Source organism: Anomaloglossus baeobatrachus, chromosome 3 (genome assembly GCF_048569485.1).
Source record: "Anomaloglossus baeobatrachus isolate aAnoBae1 chromosome 3, aAnoBae1.hap1, whole genome shotgun sequence".
Classification (NCBI taxonomy): domain Eukaryota; kingdom Metazoa; phylum Chordata; class Amphibia; order Anura; family Aromobatidae; genus Anomaloglossus; species Anomaloglossus baeobatrachus.
In genome coordinates, this window is record NC_134355.1 from 446,292,957 (window position 1) to 446,320,955 (window position 27,999).

Consider the following 27,999-nt stretch of genomic DNA (forward strand, 5'->3'; position numbering starts at 1 on the left):
GTGAGTTAATCTCTAAGTGCAATCACGGGCCACGGAGAACGGAGCCCGGATTGCACTTAGACAACCCACGTGTGCCGTGATTCACGGCACACGGAGGGACATGTGCGTGTTTTACACGCCAGTGAAAAACGTCAGTGTTTTTCACTGACATGTGAAGCGGGCCTAAAAGTGAGAATATTGTTGCTACAGCAACATTTTGGGTGAAGTAGCTGTGGATTCAAAATGCTTAATATACTCCTGAATAAAATCCTTGATGGGTGCAGATTCCAAAATGGGGTCACTTGTGGGGGTTTTCTGACGTATAGGTACCTAAGGGGCTTGGTGCGCGAAGTTTATTTCAACTTTTCCAAAATTCAAATGGTGCTCCTTCCATTCCAAGCCCCCCCATTTATCCAAACAGAATGTGGAGAAGGAAATGACATCACAGGTTTTTTTTTCCAAAGGTCTGTGTTCAACCAACTTTATTATCACTGACAAGTCTTAAAAAACGCACCTAAAAAAACGCATGAAAAACGCATGAAAAACGCATGCGTTTTCGATGCGTTGTTTCTCAAAAAGCATTGTTTACAATTCTCCCCTCTGCCAGAGGGTGCGTTTTTTTCCGCGCGGAAAAAAAAGCAACGTGTGCACATACCCTTATGGTAATATGAATACTGTAAATAAAAAAACAACTCCTGTTTTTTTTATTTTTTTTTGCTATTTTGCCACACTTGTAATTTTTCTTCCTACTATTACATCATATAATGAAATGAATGATGTCATTCAAAAGTAGAAGGAAAAAAGAGGTCAGCTCACCAATTGAAAAAGGCGCCTGTTGCAGCGAAATCTGAAGTGTCAGCAGGAGAATAAGAGGATTAGGGAAAATCCAGCAATCGACAACATTGTAAAAATGTCCTTTAATTTCCAAAAATTCATAAAAAATCCTTCATCACATCAAGACAGAAAATAAAGTAGAAAATCTATGGTAGATAGCATATGAACAACAAACGCGTTTCTGACGCGGGTCTTTATTCATTGTATGTATTATTCAATGAATAAGGACCCATGTCCGAAACATATTTGTTGTTCATATGTTATCTGGCATGGATTTTCTAATTGATTTTATGTCTTGATGTGATGAAGGATTTTTTTATGAATTTTTGGAAATAAAAGGATGTTTTTACGGTCACAGATTTCTAGGTTTTCCCTACTCCTCTCTTTCAAAAGTAGAACTTATTCTGCAAAAAAACAAGCCCTCACATGGCTATATCAATGGGAAAAATAAGAAAAAGTTATGGCTCTTGGAATAAGAAGAGGAAAAAACCCTTAGGGGGTTAATAAAATGGTATGTCCTTTAAGGCCGAAGGCATACTTTGTGAGTGACTTGCATCGCATCACCTGGCACGGCCGCACGCTCTACTGACCGGAGCGGGTTGGCTGCATGTATTCCTATGTAGCTGAGACGAGACGCTCCTGTCCGGAGAGCGTGCGGCCGGGCCAGGTAATGCGATGTGAGACTGGTGTAAGTCACATTCATATGTGACTCTGGCCTTATGTAGTTCTCTTTTCATTGGGCTAACCAGGCAAACTACTGATCACAGGTGATTGAGATTGATTTCAGTGCTCCAAAGAGCCCTGAGACACAATACCATCTATGAGTTTAATTGAAAAGCAAAAAATTAAATCTGTCACACTTAAATCCAATTTGCATAATAATTTGAATTTGGTGTAGAGATAGCTGCTGTTCCTGAAATGCTAATTGGGTCACAAACTCGCTTCTTCATGTCGTGACGAGCTTCTTCACCCAGCATTTCTAGATGGTTTCAGTACTGAGCTGATGTGTTTATTTATTTAGTTTCCAGAAATGTCCCAGTCTGAGCAGAAGGATGAATTTCGTCCAGTGGCACTTGGATCGCAAGATCTTCCTGGACCCGCAGTCAACCAGGACGCCAGGAGTAAACAAGCTCAAGAGGAGAACAACAAGCCGCAAGATTCAGAAACTCGATTGAACAAACAGTATATCATGAGGAAGTTCTTTGTTGCAAGGGTAAAATAAAAATGCAGTTTATATATTGTATGGCTATAAAATATATATCCATCTTGTGAGATGCTTCCCAGAATAAATTGCTTATCTCTGCACCCCTCAAGGTGTTCTCCTCCCGTCAACACAATGGGTGCTTAAATAAGATATTGATTAAAGATGATCAAAAAGATTTGAAGGACCCTGGTCCATCAGTCACACCGGTAGTCCGCTGTTGTTAACCAGAGCCCTGCAAACCACCTCCTACATGCTGTCATCCCTAGTGCCTCTTTTGATTTGTCGACCAATGTGTCGTCATTGTGTCAAGAGAGCATCACACTGGATCTACTAACTTGAACAGGCCCCTGGGTTGAATGCAGGTAGGATACAATTCACAGGGCTCTAGTTTGGAGCCACAAACTACTGTCAGCAGATTCTAAGATTAATATTGGTATAAATATGATTACAAACTCTTCATTTCCCTTAGGCCTTATTCAAGCAGCCGTGTTGTTTCACGTAGATAAAAAAATGGTAGGAGTGTCAGTGTTTTGGATCCTAGTGTCATCAGTGTTCCGTCAGTTTCTCAATTTTTAGCATCAGTGTTTCATCAGTGATTTTCACGATTGAAAAAAATAAATGAATTCCAACACTTCTCCTATTTTTGCAGTATTAATCACAGACAGCACACTCATTGTACACTGATGCCATCCGAGAACTGTCTTGGGTTTTCTTGGACCCATAGACTTTTATTAGTATTTTTCTCCTTCCTTGATGGTACAAAATGGACAGGTCTCCATTAGGGGTGAGCGAAGCCGAACTCTAAAGTTCAGGATTTGTATCGAACACTGGGTTCGCTTGAACCTGAACATGGACTTTAAAAAAAAAAGTCTGTGTCCGAGTACAGGTGCTGTTCGTATGCTAACCACTCGATCGAGCATCGAGGTGCTCGGCTACTCAGTGAGAGCCACTTGTAGTCTCTGAATGGCTCTCACTGGGGGTAAAAACAATATTTTTGGATTCTGCGTGTAAAAAACAAAGAATCAAAACTCCAGTCTCCCTGCACTGTGTATGGCTGGATGTATGTGGACGCAGACCCTAACTGTCCAATCATTGACATCCATTATACTCGCTACTCGAGCCAAGCCTGTTAGTTCGAATCCCCATTGCTTGTATCGGGTTTGTGGTCAGGGAACAATTTCAGGTCAAGTCTGGGTCCCGAAACGAACTTTTATCTAAAATATGGCGAACCCGAAAGTACATTGGTCCACTCATCTCTAGTCCCCTTATTGTTTGAGAGGGGAGCCAAACTTTTTTTTCTTTTTTTCCCCTTATTGTTTGCACAATCACACTGTTATAAAAAAAGCAACAATAAGAGGATAATGTCCTCCAAAAATCAAGTATTACTCACAGCAAGTTGGCTGCAGTGTGTACATCGCCCTGGCCAAAAACTGATGCTCTAGCAGGATACAGCTAAACCCCCACTAAGTGGAAGCATCACAGGTGCAGGAGAAGCAGATCACACACACACCTTCATGGAATGGAGGGGAGGTGACTGCTAGATGATAAAACTGCACACAAGTGGCTTGCATAGAGCGCTGTTCACATGCAGATGACACAGTCACAAACCCGCAGCCTATTAGGTAACGCCCTTCTATTAGATCAGGCGGGCTGCCAAGCCGTACTCCACTGTATATCATGCACGGACAGACACTCTACAATGCAAGGCCCAACAGAAAGGGGCCTGGCTGTATCCTGTACAAACAAAAAAATATGAGGTTTTTGTTGGTATTTATGGCCATAAAACGTAAGCCTACACCCTCGTCAAGGGACCTCATGTCTGTAGGTCCCTACACTAAATATAAAAAAAGCAACAATAAGAGGATAATGTCCTCCAAAAATCAAGTATTACTCACAGCAAGTTGGGCTGCAGTGTGTACATCGCCCTGGCCAAAAACTGATGCTCTAGCAGGATACAGCTAAACCCCCACTAAGTGGAAGCATCACAGGTGCAGGAGAAGCAGATCACACACACACCTTCATGGAATGGAGGGGAGGTGACTGCTAGATGATAAAACTGCACACAAGTGGCTTGCATAGAGCGCTGTTCACATGCAGATGACACAGTCACAAACCCGCAGCCTATTAGGTAACGCCCTTCTATTAGATCAGGCGGGCTGCCAAGCCGTACTCCACTGTATATCATGCACGGACAGACACTCTACAATGCAAGGCCCAACAGAAAGGGGCCTGGCTGTATCCTGTACAAACAAAAAAATATGAGGTTTTTGTTGGTATTTATGGCCATAAAACGTAAGCCTACACCCTCGTCAAGGGACCTCATGTCTGTAGGTCCCTACACTAAATATAAAAAAAGCAACAATAAGAGGATAATGTCCTCCAAAAATCAAGTATTACTCACAGCAAGTTGGGCTGCAGTGTGTACATCGCCCTGGCCAAAAACTGATGCTCTAGCAGGATACAGCTAAACCCCCACTAAGTGGAGGCATCACAGGTGCAGGAGAAGCAGATCACACACACACCTTCATGGAATGGAGGGGAGGTGACTGCTAGATGATAAAACTGCACACAAGTGGCTTGCATAGAGCGCTGTTCACATGCAGATGACACAGTCACAAACCCGCAGCCTATTAGGTAACGCCCTTCTATTAGATCAGGCGGGCTGCCAAGCCGTACTCCACTGTATATCATGCACGGACAGACACTCTACAATGCAAGGCCCAACAGAAAGGGGCCTGGCTGTATCCTGTACAAACAAAAAAATATGAGGTTTTTGTTGGTATTTATGGCCATAAAACGTAAGCCTACACCCTCGTCAAGGGACCTCATGTCTGTAGGTCCCTACACTAAATATAAAAAAAGCAACAATAAGAGGATAATGTCCTCCAAAAATCAAGTATTGTGTGCAGTTTTATCATCTAGCAGTCACCTCCCCTCCATTCCATGAAGGTGTGTGTGTGATCTGCTTCTCCTGCACCTGTGATGCTTCCACTTAGTGGGGGTTTAGCTGTATCCTGCTAGAGCATCAGTTTTTGGCCAGGGCGATGTACACACTGCAGCCCAACTTGCTGTGAGTAACACAATCACACTGTTGCATTAAACACGTACATATGAGCAGTCCCATAGAATATAATGGGCGTATGTGTTCTATCCGTGAAAACCATGCATAGAACATAGATGTGGAACATGCATGTCTGAATGCGGCCTAAAACTCCCCTTTAGCGCCCCATCCTTCTCTAGGGCTAATAGACACAGGCCTATTGTGCCAATGGATAAATTCGACCCTGTATGACAAATTAGTGCAAATAGATTAATCCTAAAATTCAAGTCAAGAAGGATTATGTAGAAGGCAACAAGCGATTTCTAAATCCTTGAAAACCACCCACTTGACTAATTTATCTAGATACTGTAAAGACAGGATATGCCACCTAAGTATGTGGATTTGCAGGATACTTCTAGTGATTTGTGTATACATTGTAAATGGTTTTGACCGGTCTCCTAAGGCTACTTTCACACATCCGGCTTGAGCTCTGCGGCTCAATCCGGCTGTGCAAGCTATGCAACGGATGCGGTGAAAACACCGCATCCTTTGCATAAGTTTTTCCTTTGCGGCCAGTCCGGTTTTTGCCGCTTGCGGCATGCTACTGAGCATGTGCAGTGGCAAAAACCGCATGCGGCGGCCGGATGCGGTTATTGCCGCATCGCGCCGCATCCGGCCGCCATAGGCATGCATTGAAAAATGTGCCGCATCGGCCGAATGCGGCGCGATGCGGTTTTTTTTTGCCGCCGCATCAGCTAAATCTGCCGCATGCGGCAAAAACCGGACGGAACGCAAGGCCATGCGGCACAATGCGGCACTAATTAAAGTCTATGCAGGAAAATCGCATCCGGCAGCAAAAAAAAAACGGTTGCGATTTTCCTGCAAAGTGCCGGATTGTGCCGCATAGCAAAAACCGGAGGTGTGAAAGCAGCCTAAGCCTCCTAACTGCAGAATGAGCTGCTCGGATAGGATGACGTACTGATGTGCCAGGCTCACATTGAATTACTAGAATACAGAAAGTAGTCTCTACAGTATTATTGTGGTGGTTTGGAAGGCTTGCTGGACCTGACAGATTCCCTGTAATGAATCCACCTAAATGACAATCTGAGGATTTGATAAACTTTGCTGTGTGGTTCTATTCAACCATCTAAATAACTGTATACTGTGTATGTATACCCTGCATATGGGGATACATTTGGATCTATTCATCTCTATACACCATTATATAGATCCTACTTTGAAATGACACAAATTAGCTGAAGAACTTTGCATTCTTCAAATTTATCCTCCCAAAATACAATGGATCCCAGTGTTGGAGATGAATCGTGACAGAAAGTCACAAGATATTTCCCCCAAACCAACCACATTCCAGATTTTCTCGCCTTTTTGTAAAAGAAACAGTTTATAATCTAAAATATTTCTCACCGAGCATAGATGATGCATAACTTCGTTTTCTGAGATAAGATTATTCGGAGCAGCTGCTCGCCGTTCTCTGTATATGCCTCTACAAGTATTACATAGGATAAATTGTAATTCATCTGTTCCATACTGATTATTTTGCACAATTTTGTGCCTCCAAGAATAAAAGTGAAAAAATACATATATTTTTAGGCTTGTTTCAAGAATGTATTTTAATGTGCTCCATGGTAAAACTAGAGCACACCTAGTTTACTGCTCACTTTATAAATAAATGTTCCCGTCTTTCTTTCTTAGCCAGGAGCCTTTGATCAAGCCGTTGAGGATCTGACAAGCCAGCTGTTATCAAAGGAGAAGGAAACTGTTAATAGTGCCTGGCTGCTAACAGAGTGAGTGTCGCATTGTGCCATTGCTTATGTTAGTGTACCGCCCCGCGGGCTCGGCTGCGACCGCCGAGCCGCTCGGATCCGTGTTCGTACAGTGGGTGGTGGCTCGAGCTCCTCACGGACCTGGGGGTCACGTCGCTCTACAAGGGGGTTGGTGCTACACACAGGGACTTCGGTGGGGAGTTCCACGGCCGGGGTCGCGGTGGCTTGGTAAGGGTGTAAGTTCGTGACGCCACCCACGAGTTGTGGTGAATAGATGGACACCACCGCTGCCGTTGACTAGGCCTTCCGGGGATGGTGTTACGCAGCTTGGTGTTGACCCCTCCGTGGATAGGGGAGTGATGGTCCCGGGGGCCCGAGGGAGGTGCGGAGGCGGGGGAGCGGGTGTAGGCTGGCGCGGTCCGAAGGCACTGGTCTACTCACTATGACACAATACACTGGAGCAGACCTGGGCAAGGGGCGGCCCGCGGGCCACATCCGGCCCGCCTGCTCTCTTTGACCGGCCCGCCCGTCTTCAGCCGGTGCAGTGGAGCCGGGCTGCAGCATGCCGAGCAGGAAGAGATCCTGTGCAGGTCCGCACAGTCAGTGCAGGAGAAGGAGCAGCACAGCAGAGCAGACGGAATAATTCATCTTCCAGGACCTGCGATGATGTCACGTCCATGTGACTGTGTGGGAGGATACACAGGATGCCGGGCAGAAAGCAAGATAGTGAATCTTGAAGGAGATGTGGACACATGATGACTGGTAATAAGAAAAGAGGGGACATGAGGGGGAGGGGGGCTGCAGGGTGAGTGCATATGAGGGCTGCAGACTGACAGAAGGATGTGAAGGGGGGCAGAGTGTTTGAGAGGGGTAAGTTGGGGGGTACAGGCAGGGTGAGATATGTGGGCAGGATGTGTGACATATGGGGGTGTAGTGTGTGTGATATGGGGGTGCAGGCTGTATGGGGTGTAGTGTGTGTGATATGGGGGTGCAGGTGTAGTATATTACAGGTGTGCTATATGGAGGTGTATATAGTGGTGTAGTATATGGGGGTATAGTGATGTAGTATATTACAGGTGTGCTATATGGAGGTGTAGTATATTACAGGTGTGCTATATGGAGGTGTAGTATATTACAGGTGTGCTATATGGAGGTGTATATTACAGGTGTGCTCTATGGAGGTGTAGTATATTACAGGTGTGCTATATGGAGGTGTAGTATATTACAGGTGTGCTATATGGAGGTGTAGTATATTACAGGTGTGCTATATGGAGGTGTAGTATATTACAGGTGTGCTATATGGAGGTGTAGTATATTACAGGTGTGCTCTATGGAGGTGTAGTATATTACAGGTGTGCTATATGGAGGTGTAGTATATTACAGGTGTGCTATATGGAGGTGTAGTATATTACAGGTGTGCTATATGGAGGTGTATATTACAGGTGTGCTCTATGGAGGTGTAGTATATTACAGGTGTGCTATATGGAGGTGTAGTATATTACAGGTGTGCTATATGGAGGTGTAGTATATTACAGGTGTGCTATATAGGGGTGTAGTGATGTATATTACAGGTGTGCTATATGGAGGTGTAGTATATTACAGGTGTGCTATATGGAGGTGTATATTACAGGTGTGCTCTATGGAGGTGTAGTATATTACAGGTGTGCTATATGGAGGTGTAGTATATTACAGGTGTGCTATATGGAGGTGTAGTATATTACAGGTGTGCTATATGGAGGTGTAGTATATTACAGGTGTGCTATATGGAGGTGTATATTACAGGTGTGCTATATGGAGGTGTATATTACAGGTGTGCTCTATGGAGGCGTAGTATATTACAGGTGTGCTATATGGAGGCGTAGTATATTACAGGTGTGCTATATGGAGGCGTAGTATATTACAGGTGTGCTATATGGAGGTGTAGTATATTACAGGTGTGCTATATGGAGGCGTAGTATATTACAGGTGTGCTATATAGGGGTGTAGTGATGTAGTATATTACAGGTGTGCTATATGGAGGCGTAGTATATTACAGGTGTGCTATATGGAGGCGTAGTATATTACAGGTGTGCTATATAGGGGTGTAGTGATGTAGTATATTACAGGTGTGCTATATGGAGCCGTAGTATATTACAGGTGTGCTATATGGAGGTGTATATTACAGGTGTGCTCTATGGAGGTGTAGTATATTACAGGTGTGCTATATGGAGGTGTAGTATATTACAGGTGTGCTATATGGAGGTGTAGTATATTACAGGTGTGCTATATGGAGGTGTAGTATATTACAGGTGTGCTATATGGAGGTGTAGTATATTACAGGTGTTCTATATAGGGGTGTAGTGATGTAGTATATTACAGGTGTGCTATATGGAGGTGTAGTATATTACAGGTGTGCTATATGGAGGTGTAGTATATTACAGGTGTGCTATATGGAGGTGTAGTATATTACAGGTGTGCTATATTGAGGTGTAGTATATTACAGGTGTAGTATATGGGGTGTAGTGATGTAGTATATTACAGGTGTATATAGGGGTGTAGTGATGTAGTATATTACAGGTGTATATAGGGGTGTAGTGATGTAGTATATTACAGGTGTATATAGGGGTGTAGTGATGTAGTATATTACAGGTGTATATAGGGGTGTAGTGATGTAGTATATTACAGGTGTATATAGGGGTGTAGTGATGTAGTATATTACAGGTGTGCTATATGGGATGTAGTGATGTAGTATATTACAGGTGTGCTATATGGAGGTGTAGTATATTACAGGTGTACTATATGGAGGTGTAGTATATTACAGGTGTAGTATATGGGGTGTAATGATGTAGTATATCGGAGGTGTATTATATAGTGGTGTAGTATAATACAGGTGTATATGGGGGTGTAGTATATTACAGGTATATGGAGGGAGTGTAGTATAATACAGGTATAGTATATAGGGGTGTAGTGGTGTAGTTTATTACAGGTGTAGTATATGGAGGGGGTATAGTGATGTAGTATATTGGGTAGAACTGAGGTAATTATATTAGTCCGGCCCTCTAAACCAATCCCAATTTCTCATGCGGCCCCATGGGAGAATTAATTGCCCACCCCTGCACTGGAGTCTCTGATAAACCAAACGAGATGATGAACGAGACTCGCAGCCGGCTGCAGCTTCTCCCTGAACGGGTTGGTGGTTTCCGCCTTTCTCCTGCACCTTTTTACATGAATGTTTGACTCCTATGCCTAAGCAACGGTATTCCGCTCCCCGGCTTGCTGATTGTCGGAAGAGCCCTGTTTGCCCGCAGACGCTGGCCCTTTAGGTCTCTATGCCTTGGCGGTGGCTTTACTTTGTATGGTTGGGCTGTTGTCTTCTAACGGGTCTTGTGTGGGATAGGTCCTTAAGTCCAGTCCTCAATCAGTTGATTTGACTGGGCCCTGTCGGTTCGGGGCTTTGTATTGGGTCTGAGTACCCCTCCTGGTGCTCCGGTTTCCAATCAGTTCCCCGGTTCGGTACCGGCGGGCCACCGCCCGACCCCGGTCCCTACGGTTCCAACGGCTGTAATCCCAGCTCCTGCAAGCGGCCACCACCGTCTGCCTCCTTGCCAGAGGTGACTGGGCTCCGACCCAACCACCTAAGTGGACTATTGGCAGGCCTGGTCACAGGTCTGCCCTTGAACTCAAGCTCTTTCACTGTCCAGACTCATTCACTTGTGCACTAGAACTAGAACTTCTCGTGTCTTTCCCGCCTCCAGGCCTGTGAACTCCTCGGTGGCTTTGCCCCCCTGGTGTGGACATCAAACCCGGAGGGTGGTGACAAGGGTTTCTTGGTTGGCTGCTGTCACATTTCCAGGGAGAGGGGTGTGTGTGTGCATGGGACTACCTGGGACGACCTGACTAGTCCAGCGCGTCACATTAGTAGTTATGTGAGACCATATGAGACGTACACGCTGCGTATGTGCCCCCAATATGAATTAAAGTCTGCCAAAGCTGCCTATATGTAATGTATATGGAGGCTATTCAACTCTCCCTAGAGAATGATCCGATCCGTTGAACTTCAGTGGTGGATCCTTTAGTTCCCAGCTTACAAAAGTCTGGTTGAGGCTCTCTCAAACAAAACACAGCAATATTTGGTTGAGTCGAATGTTCTCCTGTATGCAGGGTCAGGAGAGATAGCTGTAGGCTGAAGGTTCATGAAGGCTGCCCAACTTTCCCTAGAGAAGGATCTGACCTGTAAGCCGCTGCTACAAGACTGGTTGCAGCTCTCTTATACTGAACAGAGGAGCACCTCTTCGAGTCGTATGTTCTCATGTATGGGGGAGTCGGGAGAGATAGCTGTATGTATATAAGGGCCTTTAGTCATCTTGAAGGCTGTCCCCCTTTTTTCTGTTTGTTACTGAGCGTCTATTTGCTGTACATGGTCTGGCACAATGAGAGTTGTGTGCCAGCTCTGCACTGGCACTGGAATCATGTTTTCTATTTGTTTCTAGTTAAACATATCCCCAGTAGATTGCTGTTGAAGAAACAGAATGACAAAAACATTGAACCACCATAGCTGACACCTTAGTGTAGAATGGAGATATGTCTTGTAATTAAAGCAGGGAGCAGGTGGCAGGGAACAGATTGTTGAAGGATAGTCTGAACACAATCTATCCGTGGAAGCTTTTTACTTTTCTTAAAGGAACAGTGCTATATTTCATCTTAAACAATTGTGGCAATTTAGGTGTTATAGCACCTTTGAGAACTACACATCACTTAGCTTTATGTAAATGGCTTAGTGCATATGAATGCATTTACCTCAGCCTGTTTTGTATGAAGGATGCTACAAACAGTCCTATGTTTTTCAGTACAGAATTTGTGTAGTGTACAGTGACCTGTGCAAACAGAAACACAAGATTGTTGATAATGACTATGTCAGATTTGGAGCCCCCTATACGACGCATTACTTTGGATGCCATAAATAGTGATGTAAGGTGTTAGCCAGAAAAGTATCGGTGATGTTAAATACTTTTGCACCCCAAAAAAAAGACAAAAGCAGAGGTATAGGTACGTCTGCAGAACTGTGTAATCTATTATGCCCTGCTGCTGCCGCTAATAGAATGCCCTACCTAGCCGCAGAGGTTGGCACCCTAAAATTGCACAAATGGCGCCGGTGCTCCCTATCGACTTTCCCTTATAAATCCATAGACATGTCCCTATCTCACCATGTAATTAACAAACAACAACCCATCCACAAAAACCAAACCAAAAAAAGATCATCTCCTCTGGGTTACCAATGATGATCACCTGGCACCCAGTTTGCAAAAAATGCGGGGAGGTCTCTAACTACAACATGATAGACCAGTCATGGCAAACCTTTTACAGGCCGAGTGCCCAAACTGTAGTTCTAAACCCATTTTTTTTTCCGATGTGCCAACCAATCCTATTATGTAAATAATTGATTTTAACCTTACCTTTGCAGTCTTCTCTTCTCTCCAGCTGGGGGCATCACGCTCATGCGTGCTTACCACACATGGAAGCTGAGCCCCTGCCCTTTCCAGACACAGCAGTTGGATTGATCTTTCTGGAAATAAATTGCAGCATATTAGACAGAGATTTTAGCATGGAAAGCAATCAGAGGTCACCCTGTAATCCACATCTACATTTCAAAGTCTGAACATCTTGAAATCCCATAAAGACGTACGAGTTGCTCCCCTCCCCTTTCATTGTGTAGTTATGTCCCCCTTCCTGGCCACTTCCTGGTAAACATGTCCCCCATCCTGATATATATTTCCTACATTCTGGTATATTTGTCCACATCATGGCCCCATCCTGGTAAATGTCCTCCATTCCTGGTAAATGTACCCCATCCTGGTAAATGTACCCCATCATTGTAAATGTATCTCATCCTGGCATGTTCCCACATGCTGTTAAATGACCCCATCCTGGTAAATGTACCTCATCCAGGCATGTTCCCTTATCCTGGTAAATGTACCCCATCCTGATAAATGTCACCCTTCCTGATAAATGTTCCCCATCCTGGCATTTTTCCTCATCCTGGCATGTATCCCCCTTACTGGTAAATGTATCCCCCATACTGGTAAATGTACCCCCCATACTGGTAAATGTACCCCTTCCTGGCATGTTTCCCTTCCTGCTAAATGTACCCTATCCTGGCATGATTTCCCCCATGCTTGCAGTCATGTTTCCACCCATGCTTACAGTCATGTTTACCCCCATCCTTGCAGCCATGTTTCCCCCATCTTTGCAGCCATGTATCCCCCATCTTTGCAGCCATGTTTCCCCCATCTTTGCAGCCATGTTTCCCCCATCTTTGCAGCCATGTTTCCCCCATCTTTGCAGCCATGTTTCCCCCATCTTTGCACGTTTCTCTCCATCTTTGCAGCCATGTTTTCCCCATGCTCTCCATGTTTTCCCCGTGCTCAGTTTTCCCCGTGCTCTGTTTGTATGTGCCCCATGCTCCCATGTTCCCCCCATGCTAGCTCTGTCCCCCGTGCTCCCATGTTTGCCCTGTGCTCCTAATGTTTCCCCCGTGCTGGCTCTGTCCCCCGTGCTCCCCATGTTTCCCCGTGCTGGCTCTGTCCCCGTGCGCTCCATGTTTCCCCCGTGCTGGCTCTGTCCCCCGTGCGCTCCATGTTTCCCCCGTGCTGGCTCTGTCCCCCGTGCGCTCCATGTTTCCCCCGTGCTCCCCATGTTTCCCCCGTGCTCCCCATGTTTCTCCCGTGCTCCCCATGTTTCTCCCGTGCTCCCCATGTTTCTCCCGTGCTCCCCATGTTTCTCCCGTGCTCCCCATGTTTCTCCCGTGCTCCCCATGTTTCTCCCGTGCTCCCCATGTTTCTCCCGTGCTCCCCATGTTTCTCCCGTGCTCCCATGTTTCCCCCGTGCTGGCTCTGTCCCCGTGCGCTCCATGTTTCCCCCGTGCTCCCCATGTTTCTCCCGTGCTCCCCATGTTTCTCCCGTGCTCCCCATGTTTCTCCCGTGCTCCCATGTTTCCCCCGTGCTGGCTCTGTCCCCGTGCGCTCCATGTTTCCCCCGTGCTCCCCATGTTTCCCCCGTGCTCCCCATGTTTCCCCCGTGCTCCCCATGTTTCTCCCGTGCTCCCCATGTTTCTCCCGTGCTCCCCATGTTTCTCCCGTGCTCCCCATGTTTCTCCCGTGCTCCCATGTTTCCCCCGTGCTGGCTCTATCCCCGTGCTCCCCATGTTTCCCCCGTGCTCCCCATGTTTCCCCCGTGCTCTGCATGTTTCCCCCGTGCTCCCCATGTGTCCCCCGTGCGCTGCATGTTTCCCCTGTGCGCTGCATGTTTCCCCCGTGCTCCTCATGTGTCCCCCGTGCGCTGCATGTTTCCCCCGTGCAGGCTCTGTCCCCCCCACATCTTGGCACAGCCGCACAGAGGCTAAAAATAAAAAAAAAACTCACCTTCTGGCCCCCACTCCTCCACTGCTGCGTCCTCAGTCACTTCAGTTCCCGCGCGGCCACAAGACACCGGAGCCGCCTACTGACGCTCCTCCGTCTCCTAGGCAACAGGTCTGCAGCCCAGGAGAGGAGGAGTGTCAGAGCGAGGAGAAATGTCTCCTCTGCTAAACACCAGTTTGAGCTACCGGCACGACCACACCAGCAGATCAAACTGGCGCAGTGTGGCGACAGCGCGCGTGCCAGCACAAACGGCTCTGCGTGCCCTGTCTGGCACGCGTGCCATAGGTTCGCCATCACTGTGATAGACATTGACCATGTGCGCACGTTGCGTCCAGTACCTTGCAGAAATGAACGCATCCTCTGGCAGAATTTCTCAATGTCAAATTTGGTTTTGGCTACTAAAACGCAGGAAATACGCATGCGTTTTTCTAGCGTTTTTGCCGCGTTCTACATGCATTTTCTGTGCTTAAAGACAGATGCGTTTTCAAGACAAAGACACTACTAAATAAAGTTTAAACATTCAAACACTGAAAAAAATGGAAAAATAAATAAAAAAAAAATCATGCTTTAAATCATACACAAAATAGATAATTTTAATAAAAAGATTAATATGATTTAATATTTATATATTGACGTTAAATTATTATTTGACAATTTTTTTTATAGTCGGGCTAGATGTGTGGACAAAAGGAGACATCATGACCTCAATATCATGGCAAAAACGCATGCTTTGAATTTGTCAAAAAAGCATGTCAAACGCTAGGAATTTGATTTAGGATGCATTTTGATAATTCTCATTGACATCAATGATAGCAAAATGCTGCCAAAATGGCAAAAACAATTGACATGTTGCTTCTTCAAACGCAGAGATTTTGACAAATTTTTGGCAACTAAAATGCTGCGTTTTTAAAAGCTTCGTGCACACAAGAAAGCGCTATTTCCATAGACTTTGCTTGGAAATCAAAACACATGCATTTATGCATTAAAACGCTGCAGTTCAAAACGCTGCGTAAACGCATGAAAAAACGCAAAGTGCGCACACAGCCTAATGGCAAAGACTCCATGCCTACACCTGTGATGTCCATACATCAATCCGTTGTTCCATTGAATAGATAATAATGTACATCCAATAAAGTATATTAATAACTCAGGTGTAGTATGTAGTAATATCAGAGGTGTTCATATAAGAATTACTTCTCTTGAGAAGTCTGATGCCATATCATGGCCTCCACTCATTTCTCCTGCCTCACAGGGTCATCAGGAGGCCTTAAATATGAAGATATAGTTCCCAGATGTGGTGGATGCTGCAATAAAACACAGCTGATTGCCTAATATAATCTGGCTCAAATGTCTAGTAAATATAGTCCCATTACTATTATAACAAAAACTTCCCATAGGAAAAAAATATATATTTTTTTGGGGGGCTTGTAGTAATATTTCCCTTTCTTTTGCCCTCCTAGAGGTGCAGTATGCATAATACTATACTGCACCTTTTATGAAATTAATTATTTTCTGTAACTTGGGGACTCTATATTTCCAGTGACTGATGCCAGACCTGAGCAGGGGCTGATTTTGTACGGGATAAGTTGGGGGGGGTTGTTGGTAACCTTTTGGGGAACATAACATTTTTTGATCGCTTTCAGTATAAGGCTAGGATCATATTTTTGTGTTTTACGCTGAGCACTTGCGTCGAAAATCACTAATTGTTTGTATATACAGTCATATGAAAAAGTGTGGGCACCTCTATTAATGTTAACCTTTTTTCTTTATAACAATTTGGCTTTTTGCAACAGCTATTTCAGTTTCATATATCTAATAACTGATGGACTGAGTAATATTTCTGGATTAAAATGAGGTTTATTGTACTAACAGAAAATGTGCAATCCGCATTTAAACAAAATTTGACCCGTGCAAAAGTATGGGCACCCTTATCAATTTCTTGATTTGAACACTCCTAACTACTTTTTACTGACTTACTAAAGCACGAAATTGGTATTGTAACCTCATTGAGCTTTGAACTTCATAGGCAGGTGTATCCAATCATGAGAAAAGGTATTTAAGGTGGCCACTTGCAAGTTGTTCTCCTATTTGAATCTTCTATGAAGAGTGGCATCATGGGCTCCTCAAAACAACTCTCAAATGATCTGTAAACAAAGATTATTCAACATAGTTGTTCAGGGGAAGGATACAAAAAGTTGTCTCAGAGATTTAAACTGTCAGTTTCCACTGTGAGGAACATAGTAAGGAAATGGAAGAACACAGGTACAGTTCTTGTTAAGCCCAGAAGTGGCAGGCCAAGAAAAATATCAGGCAGAGAAGAAGAATGGTGAGAACAGTCAAGGACAATCCACAGACCACCTCCAAAGACCTGCAGCTTCATCTTGCTGCAGATGGTGTCAATGTGCATCGGTCAACAATACAGCGCACGTTGCACAAGGAGAAGCTGTATGGGAGAGTGATGCGAAAGAAGCCGTTTCTGCAAGCACGCCACAAACAGAGTCGCCTGAGGTATACAAAAGCACATTTGGGCAAGCCAGTTACATTTTGGAAGAAGGTCCTGTGGACTGATGAAACAAAGATTGAGTAGTTTGGTCATACAAAAAGGCGTTATGCATGGAGGCAAAAAAAACACGGCATTCCAAGAAAAGCACTTGCTACCCACAGTAAAATTTGGAGGTTCCATCATGCTTTGGGGCTGTGTGGCCAATGTCGGCACCGCGATTCTTGTTAAAGTTGAGGGTCACATGGATTCAACTCAGTATCAGCAGATTCTTGACAATAATGTGCAAGAATCAGTGACGAAGTTGAAGTTACGCAGGGGATGGATATTTCAGCAAGACAATGATCCAAAACACCGCTCCAAATCTACTCAGGCATTCATGCAGAGGAACAATTACATCCCAGTCCCCAGACCTGAATATCATTGAAAATCTGTGGGATGATTTGAAGCGTGCTGTCCATGCTCTGCGACCATCAAACTTAACTGAACTGGAATTGTTTTGTAAACAGGAATGGTCAAATATACCTTCATCCAGGATCCAGGAACTCATTAAAAGCTACAGGAAGCGACTAGAGGCTGTTATTTTTGCAAAAGGAGGATCTACAAAATATTAATGTCACTTTTATGTTGAGGTGCCCATACTTTTGCACCTGTCAAATTTTGTTTAAATGCAGATTGCACATTTTCTGTTAGTAGAATAAACCTCATTTCAATCCAGAAATATTACTCAGTCCATCAGTTATTAGATATATGAAACTGAAATAGCTGTTGCAAAAACCCAAATTGTTATATAGAAAAAAGTTTAACATTATTAGGGGTGCGCAAACTTTTCCATATGACTGTATATTGTTTTTTGGCGGGGACGTTTTTCATTCGTACCATTTTTCTATACATATAACTTTTTTGATTGTTTTTTATTACATTTTTGTGTGTCAATATGATGAAATTGTAACTTTTTTTTTATTTTTATATTGTTTGCTGTACGAAATAAATAACATGACAGTTTTATAGATCAGGTTGTTCTGAACTCGGCGATACCAATTGTGTACTTTTTTTATTTTAACACAAACGCTGTGTTTTTAGTGTCAAAACGGATTTTTGGGGTTTTTTTGCTTGTGTTTTGTTTTTTTAAAACTTTTATTTATTTCATCTCACTTTTTTCACTTAGTCCCGCTGTGAGACATTAATATTTCTTACTTTAATCACTGGTCTCATGCACTGATGTACTCGTCTATAGCAGTGTAATATACCGGTCAGTGTCTCACAGACTGTGCCTGTTAGACCCTGCTTATAGTAGGATCTAACAAGGCACTAGTTATCATATAACCTCAAGCTACCTGGTAACGATCGGCACCTGTGATTATAATCACAGGGGCCAATCCAGTCAAAGGGTGTCTTTTAAGCCCCTTTTAACCACTTAGATATTTAAGGGGTTAATCGACTCCAATTGGTTCCAAAACTGATTGAGAAAGATATCGGTCACCCACTAGATTTACATCCGTGGGGCGAGAGAGGGTTATGGGTGCTGTGCCCTTATTTCTTACTGCTGTTTTAAAACAGCAGTAAGGAATAGGGCCCCTTAAAGGGAATCTGTGACCAGGTTTTTGCAACCTAATTTGAGCGCAGCATAGCGTAGGGGCAGATATCCTGATTCCAGTGTTGTTTCACTTACTGGGCTGCATCACTGTTTAATCAGCAGTAAATTATCATTAGAGGACTACTTGGCATGCTGCAAGTAGTCCAGCATATTCATGAGCTCTTTATAACCGCTATATATGCAGCAGAGAAAACATTAATTTTATTAAAATGACCGCAAACAGCTCAGTAAGTGACACATCGCTGGAATCAGGGTATTTGTCTCTACATTATGCTGCTCTCACATGCAGTAGCAAAAACCAGATGACAGATTCACTTTACCGACTGACGTTTTAATGCGCATTGACGGTCATTAATGGGTTAAGCAGCTGATTTTCGAGGTTCTGGCTTATCTCCACCCAAGCAAACAGCTAATTGAAATATTAAAGGGAACATGTCAGTGTGCCTACAACCACCAAACCACCACCATGTATTTATTGATCTTTTTATACATGTCCTAACAAGCCACTTTTTTCCTTTTTTAGATTTTTTTAATATGCCTAAAATCCAATTTGTAACCGTACATTCAATATGCTAATAAGTGGTTGACTAGTTGTGGGAGAGTTGTTTATCCAGACTAATTGTTCCATGAATCATGTTATCATGCCCCTGTGGGTGGGAGTCACCGGATTTGCAAGAGCAGCATCAAGCCCGACTCTTAGGGTTGCTTCACACACAGCGAGATCGCTGCTGAGATCGCTGCTGAGTCACGGTTTTGGTGACGCAGCAGTGACCTCATTAGCGATCTCGCTGTGTGTGACACTGAGCAGCGATCTGGCCCCTGCTGTGAGATCGCTGCTCGTTACACACAGCCCTGGTTCGTTTTTTTATTGTTGCTCTCCCGCTGTGACGCACAGATCGCTGTGTGTGACAGCTAGAGAGTGATGAAATGAAGCGAGCAGAGAGCAGGAGCTGGCATCTGGCAGCTGTGGTAAGCTGTAACCAGGGTAAACATCGGGTAACCATGGTGGTTACCCGATATTTACCTTCGTTGCCAGCCTCCGCCGCTCCCACGCTGCCAGTATTGACTCCCTGATCTCTGCACATGTAGCGACGTTATGATCGCTGCTGCGTCGCTGTGTTTGACAGCTAAGCAGCGATCATAACAGTGACATACAAGGTCGCTGTTGCGTCACAGAAAATGGTGACGTAACAGCGACGTCGTTGTCGCTGTCGCTGTGTGTGAACCCAGCCTTAGCAAATCTGCCTCCCTGGTAATGTGTAGTGAAGCTGGGTGTACACTCCCCTGGCTTCATTTGTGCACTACATATGCCCAGGAAGGCAGCAATGATATAGGACATTGCAAATCTGGTGGTAACTGATGGCTGTGTCCTACCTCACTGCTGCCTTCCTGGGCATGAGTAGTGCATCGATGAAGCCAGGGCGTGTACACTCTGCTTCACTATGCATTGCCAGGGAGGTAAAGATTTGCAAAGAGCCAGGTACCACTCTTGTAAATGAGATCTCTTACACCCACAGGTGCTAAATCAGATCTCTTATACCCACAGGAGCTAAATCAGATCTCTTACACATACATGGGCTAAATCAGATCTCTTACACATACATGGGCTAAATCAGATCTCTTACACCCACAGGGGCTAAATCAGATCTCTTACACATACATGGGCTAAATCACATCTCTTACACCCACAGGGGCTAAATCAGATCTCTTACACCTACAGGGGCTAAATCAGATCTCTTACACATACAGGGGCTAAATCAGATCTCTTACACATACATGGGCTAAATCAGATCTCTTACACCCACAGGGGCTAAATCAGATCTCTTACACATACATGGGCTAAATCAGATCTCTTACACATACATGGGCTAAATCAGATCTCTTACACCCACAGGGGCTAAATCAGATCTCTTACACCTACAGGGGCTAAATCAGATCTCTTACACCTACAGGGGCTAAATCAGATCTCTTACACATACAGGGGCTAAATCAGATCTCTTACACATACATGGGCTAAATCAGATCTCTTACACCCACAGGGGCTAAATCAGATCTCTTACACATACATGGGCTAAATCAGATCTCTTACACCCACAGGGGCTAAATCAGATCTCTTACACCTACAGGGGCTAAATCAGATCTCTTACACCCACAGGGGCTAAATCAGATCTCTTACACCCACAGGGGCTAAATCAGATCTCTTACACATACAGGGGCTAAATCAGATCTCTTACACCCACAGGGGCTAAATCAGATCTCTTACACCTACAGGGGCTAAATCAGATCTCTTACACCCACAGGGGCTAAATCAGATCTCTTACACCCACAGGGGCTAAATCAGATCTCTTACACATACAGGGGCTAAATCAGATCTCTTACACCCACAGGGGCTAAATCAGATCTCTTACACCTACAGGGGCTAAATCAGATCTCTTACACCCACAGGGGCTAAATCAGATCTCTTACACATACAGGGGCTAAATCAGATCTCTTACACATACAGGGGCTAAATCAGATCTCAGACACCCACAGGAGTGTGAGAACACGATTAATGGGTTGACTAGCCAGGAAAAGCAACACCCCCATGAGTACTCACCTAGTAATTAGCATATCACAAGCCCAGTTATAAAATTGATTTTAGAAGAGAAAAATGAGTGACAAGCGGACATAGTATGGGGTAGAGGAAGTTACGGCGAGTTGAGAGGGGTGCGCATTTATCAAGTGGTACATGTTACAACCCCATCATATGCCCATAGAGAATACAACTATCACAGTCCTGCCTGCGGATAGAAGAAAATCTTCATCTGCAATGAGACGTAAAAGATGATGGGCGTTTTCTGGTTGACCAAGTTGGACAATTAGTCATTCCACGCTGTGGTAGTATTTCATAGTAACTTTACTATGCGTTTCAAGTTCATATTGCACTCTTTTAAAAAAAAAAAAAAAAAAAAAAAGACTAAACTGGTATGTAGCATATTTTTTTTTCGAGTTTGATATGAACTTGGAACACGTAATAAAGCTGCTATCAAATACTACCAAATCGTGGAATGACTCCTTTTCCAGCAGCTCGGTCAACCAAAAATGTCCATCTCCTTTTACTCTTCAAAATTCATTTTAGGAATATTCAGAAATCAATAAGGAACAGTTGTTAGTCAGTGTATAAAGGGATCACTAAATGGCTTCCACAGGAGCACAAACCACAACTAAGTGATGGGTTCCCTTTAAATCCTTTTTAAATCATATTATCTTTATGAACAAACTTCCTTAATTTATTGCAAAAGATGTAATGTAAACCTAGCTGTGCAATGTGTATTGGACGTATGCTGCCCTCTCACTAGTTTCTTAGGCCGGTTTCACACATCTGACATTTCGCCTTATGCTGGATCTGGCACGCATGCAGTACAGTACATTTATTTATAGTGGAAGTGTGACACCATGCGCTTGTGCATGAAGCACACAACCGCATGGTGTCGCGCTTCCACTGTAAATAAATGTACTGTACTGCATGCGTGCCAGATCCGGCATAAGGCGAAATGTGTGAAACAGGCCTTAGCGCTAGGTACACTGATTGTAGAAATCCCCCCCTCCACAAGGCTACAATCAGCAAGGGTGTTCTGGCTAAACTCAAAATTTGTCAGTGCTGCAGATGTATATTACATTTATGAAATCTTTGATTGAAAGAAATAGGCAGCTATCTACCCATCAGTCGCTGTAGTGCTCAGACTGCCTCCTTTCAAATAAGTCCCCCAATGTCAGGATCATCTGACTATTTAAAGGGAGACTGCCAACACAAAGTTACTAAATTACTGGTCAAACCACGCACAGGCGCTTAGTGCACCCTTGGTGTGAGTGAGAAATTCAGTGTCCCTTCTCATCCACTTGTTTTCCATTTATCTCTACCCTCTTCTGGTTCCTGTAAAACCAGATCTGTCAACCAAGGAAGAGAAGGGTGGAGAAAGATGGAAAACGAGTAGCTGGGAAAGTGCCTTGAGCTTCTCAGCCAAGCCCAAGGTACACCGAGCGCTTGGCTGGACTGTTCCGATGACTCCCTTTATTGTAGTTGGGGACCTCTTTGCGGGGGAGATTGCAGTTGTTTTGTACACTTGTTCGGCCCTGTCTGCCAGAGGTGTTAACATATGAGTGAACATGTTTATAGGGATATATGATTAATCACTCACACTAATGGCACAGATTTATGAAATAATATTTTATCTGAATTGGGATGATCACCTTCTGAATGCTGCAAAGTGGACAAATATATAGTGTATATACAGCAATTAGAGACTAAGGGCTACTTTGCACACTACGACATCGCAAGCCGGTGGTAGCGATGCCGAGCGCGATAGTCCCCGCCCCCGTCGCAGCTGCGATATCTTGTGATAGCTGCCGTAGCGAACATTATTGCTACAGCAGCTTCACATGCACTCACCTGCCCTGCGACGTCGCTCTGACCGGCGAACCGCCTCCTTCCTAAGGGGGCGGGTCGTGCGGCGTCACAGCGACGTCACACGGCAGGCGGCCAATAGAAGCAGAGGGGCGGAGATGAGCGGGACGTAAACATCCCGCCCACCTTCTTCCTTCCTCATTGCAGCCGAGACGCAGGTAAGGAGATGTTCCTCGCTCCTGCGACTTCACACACAGCGATGTGTGCTGCCGCAGGAACGAGGAACAACATCGTAACATCGGTCCTTCTGAAATTATGGAAATGACCGAAGCTACACCGATCATACGATTTCGACGCTTTGGCGCTCGTTAATCGTATCAAAAACGATTTACACACTCCGATATCGACAGCGATGCCGGATGTGCGTCACTTTCGATTTGACCCCACCGACATCGCAGCTGCGATGTCGTAGTGTGCAAAGTACCCCTAAGTGCTTTGCTCCATCTTGTTTGAGAGAAAGTAGAAATTTCTTGTTCAACTAGATCAAGAGGTGTTAGATAACATTGGGTAACAACCATTATTCTGGTAGTTTTTGTTGGTTTTTATTCATTTCTAGGTGAGTATGCCATCTTATTGAATGTAGGCCTCATTCAGACACCCGTGGTTTTTCACACAAGGTAAAACATTGACCATTGTTCACCAGTGTTTAGTCAGTGTGTCTGTTTTACCATTAGTGATTTTTCACATAAAAGCTCATTTTATACATTAAAATGTTAAAGGGAAACTGTCATTAGGATTTCACACACCATAGTACTTATATGACATGTAGCTCTTCCTAAGGCAAGTCCAGCAAAACCTTTTACATGGCCAGTCCATACCTATGTCAGGGCTCATCCGATCTCGGACCACAGTGCACTGACTGGCCACAGGTTTCCTCACCAGCGCAAGATAGTGTCATATATTTCTATGAGACTGTGACGCTCAGATCTGGAGAATCACTGCAAGGTCGTACCCTGCAATCTGAGATCAGACCGATTTGCATGGATGTCCGAACGAGCTCTTTATAGAGAAATTGGCGTTTCAATTGATATGCAAATAAGCTAAAGAGCTCTTTGTAGATCTGAAGCCTCTGTCACTCGAGCTCTATTTCCCATAAAGTGATGCCTCCTGCTTGACTGATGGCGCCATTGCCTGAAGTCACACAGCATAGAGGTTGTTAGTCACACAGGAGAAGGCAGCACTGGGTGGGGAATAGAGCCGGAGTGACTGAGATTTAAGATCTGTAAACAGATCTTCAGCCTCATTTGCATATTAATTCAAGAGCAGAGCTTCGTAAAACTTTTTTTTTTCTTTTTACGTTTCACCTCTTCATTGCGGAGATATTAGCAAACAAATTTAACCCATTTAAGTCCAAGAGGGTGTTATCAGATAGCATCTCAGAGGAAAAGTATAATAGAAACACAGACACCACTTCTGTATTTATTACACACTCCTGGTTTTATCTTACAAATACTGAGCTAAAAATCACCCCAAATCCTGAATGTGTGCACATGGTCTTAGGCCTCATTCACTTATCAGTATTTTTGATCAGTATTGTATGCCAAAACTAGGAGCGTTTCCAAAATGTAGAACATGAGTTAATCTTAGGCTATGTGCGCACATTGCGTTTTTTCATGCATTTACACAGCGTTTTAAACTGCAGCGTGAACCCATGCGTTCTGTGTCCCCAGCAAAGTCTATGAGAATCATGCAAAATCCGTGCGCACGATGCTTTTTTAAACGCAGCGTTTTGATTGTGAAAAATTTGACAAATTCTCTGCGTTTAAAAAAGCAGCATGTCAATTTTTTTTGTCCGTTTTGGCAGCGTTCTACACCCATTGAAATCAATGAGTTGTAGAAAAACGCTACCAAAATTCTAAGCAGTGACGTTTGCACTGCAGTTTTGTTGCGATCCGCATGTTTATTTGACATAACAAACGCAAGTCTTTCGGTCTCTCTCTCTCTCTTTCGGTTAGTTGGTCTGTTGGTCGGTCTCCCTCTCTCTATCTCTCTGTCCATGTCGGTGTCTCTCTCTCACCCCCTCTCTCATACTCACCGATCACCGACACGGCGCTGCACGGCGTTCACACTGTGGCGGCTTCTCCTCTTTTGAAAATGCCGGCCACTCATTATTCCATCTCGTATTCCCTGCTTCACCCGCCCACCGGCGCCTATGATTAGTTGCAGTCAGACACTCCCCCAAGCTGAGTGACAGCTGTCTCACTGCAACCAATCACAGCCGCCGGTGGGCACATCGATATCGTGCAGTTAACCTGTTGAATGCCCTCCCATCGTTTCTAAGTAAGCCAGAGATAAAATTGCTGCTTCATATCCTCACAGCTGCCAAGTGCTTGGTGTCATTGTTCTGGAAAAGAGCGGCGCCTCCGTCTGTCTCAGATCTGTATGCTCGAATAGCAGATGTCAGAAATATGGAGAGATTAACGGCCCAGCTTCATAACACAATGGATGGGTTTATAACAACTTGGTCTTTGTGGGACACTTTTGCGAATTCATACCAGATATAGGGTAGTGAAGGTCTCTATTGTATTGGATGTTTTTGCACTATATATTAACGGGATCTGAGAATTTGCTATTGAGACCTCCAGGTTGGGCTCTGACCTCTATCTTCTCTTACTCTAATATGAGATAACAAACTGTTCACTTTCCATTTTTCTTCCGATATGCCCCTATTGCATTGTATTTGACTGCATGCCTGAGAATTATTTCTGATACCTGTGTATTTGTCTTAATTTTTGGTTGTAAAATATGTTAAAAAATCTTCTCAAAATAAAAAGTTGAAGAAAAATAAATAAATAAATAATTTAAAAAAAACAATGTGAGGTTCCCGCAAGTTTTGATACCAGCCAGTGTAAATCCACACGGCTGAAGGCTGGTATTCTCAGGATGGGGAGCTCAATGTTATGGGGAGCCCCCCAGCCTAACAATATCAGCCAGCAACCGCCCGGAATTGCCGCATCCATTAGATGCGACAGTCCCGGGACTCTACCCGGCTCATCCTGAATTGCCCTGGTGAGGTGGCAATCTGGGTAATAAGGAGTTAATGGCAGCGGCCCATAGTTGCCACTAAGTCCTAAGTTAATCATGGCAGGCATCTCCCCGAGATACCTTCCATGATTAACTTGTAAGTTAAAGAAAATAAACACACATATCCAAAAAATCCTTTATTTGGAGTAAAAGACAAACAAACACCCTCTTTCACCACTTTATTAATCCCCAAATACCCCTCCGGGTGTGATGTAATCCAGATGAGGTCCCACGACTCTTTCAGCTCTGCTACATGAAGCTGACAGCGAGCGGCCCACAGACCACTACCGCTCTCTGTCAGCTCCACACAGCAACTGAAGTGAGCCGTGCGATCACCGATGACGTCACTCAGGTTACCCGCTCTCAGGTGGAGGACTCCAGCTGTGGCCGCGGGTCACCTGAGTGATGGCACCGCTGATCGCGCTGCTCACTGCAGTCACTCAGGGGATTTGCGATCTCAAATCAGGCTGCGACACAGAGAGAGAGAGACGCGCGATGTCAGTGAACTCAGGGGAAGCTCTGACGTCACTGCTGCGGACTCCAGTGTCCTGGCTCTGACCTCGGAGGTTCATCTGAGTTCATGAAAGCACACAGAGACAGAGCCGCAGGATGACAATGAAGTCGGGTGAAGTTCATCCGAGTTCATTCTCATCGCCCGGCTTTGTCTGTGTCTGCTGTCAGCGGGCATGTAGCAGAGCTAAATTGCCAGGCGACCGCACTGACAAAAATGCATCCAAAACGCATGTAAACTGCACGCAAAATGCAACCAAAATACATGCGTTTTGGAGGAATTCTTTTTGTCAAAATGCAGCGTCAAGTCTGCCAGAGGGTGCATTTATTTCTGCACTAGTCAGGACGCAGTGTGCGCATGAGCCCTTACTTTATAGTTTTTCTCTGCATGTCGCCTGGATTTGGCAAGCAAACACGGAGGCAAAAATACTGATGTGTGAATGAGGCCTTAGAGGAGAACTACATCCCCTGAGCGAAAACACCCACTTGGCCTTAACTAAAGTTAACTTATTAGGCGCAAAATACTTAGATTGTTAATATCTCCACAACGTAGAGGCGAAATTAAAAACAAAATAGTTGTATGATGCTCTGCAGCCACCATTACATTTTGTGCCCAGCACATGTAAAATTTGGTGAAAGGTCCTCTTGACGAACATCCCATGGATTTCACACTGATGCTATCTGTGTGCTCTCAGTGATTTTCACAGACCCAAAGACTAGGATCTTTAACTTGGATCAAAAATTGCCATGTCGCCGTTAATTTGTCCAGTGAACGTCTTTTTGTCTTAAACGACGTTTATCCCATATCCCTTTGTGGTTTTCGTAGTTCGCTCATCAGCTCCTGTGGAATAAGTGGTATGAAGATGCCCCTTTGAGCTGACCCGAAGAACTGCTCCTGCTTATACCAAGTAAAAACTGTTAGTAGATGGTCAGCTAGCATTGGAAAAGAAATAGCAGTCAGCATTTGCCAGCTAAATCTCAGGACTTTATAGGGTCCTATGTCATTTTAACTTGAGTCTGTGTCATTGAAGTCTGTCCATGCCAGTAAAATAAATAGAAGACTTGGCAGACTGGGCTCCCCGCTCATTAATATTTCACAGGGATGCACCCAGGCCGGTTCTTTATCAGAGTTCTGAAGAGCAGCATTGCCTTGACACAGCAGAGGTAGATGAATGTGATTACACCATGTTTGTGCTGTATTACTCAACAAGTGTACACATTACATAACTGGTGTACCAAATGTGACCCATAGTATTTACTTGTCATCACACAACGGGTTTATCGTCTCTTTAGGATACTGTGCAGAAACGTAGAGGTGGTCCACTACAAAGTATAGTAGCCACGTCGATTTAAAGCAGAGGAAGAAAACTTTTTCTAAACACCTTCTTTTTCCTATTCAGCCTGTGAGCGATGCTATCGCTGTCCGCTCATCCCATCACGTGATCCGGGCTGCTGCGGCCTCTGATGTTTGGTGATATCATGTTTAGTTCCAGAATTGGAAGTTGACCCGACATCACCGAGGCGGGATCCAGTCTCCCTGTGTCGGAGAAGAAGCCGTCCATCTTCTCCTCTTTTCTGCTGTACTTCTATACACCGGGATGGGTGTGCTAACTCCGCGCAGTGGATCTGACTGTCAGCGTTCCCTGACTAGTCCGGTAACAGGAAGACTAAAGACAAACTACATTTTCA

At 44.5% G+C, this 27,999-nt stretch overlaps 1 protein-coding gene across 1 annotated transcript in view; it reads left to right on the forward strand.

Annotated features, from left to right (window-relative positions):
- The window catches only part of TPRG1 (tumor protein p63 regulated 1), a 171,473-nt gene that overhangs the window by 30,044 nt on the left and 113,430 nt on the right, over positions 1-27,999 (forward strand). The window contains exons 2-3 of the mRNA XM_075338514.1: positions 1,835-2,026; positions 6,771-6,862. Coding sequence (XP_075194629.1) covers positions 1,844-2,026; positions 6,771-6,862 — 275 coding nt within the window. The 5' untranslated portion in view covers positions 1,835-1,843. The remainder of the gene's footprint in view (positions 1-1,834; positions 2,027-6,770; positions 6,863-27,999) is intronic.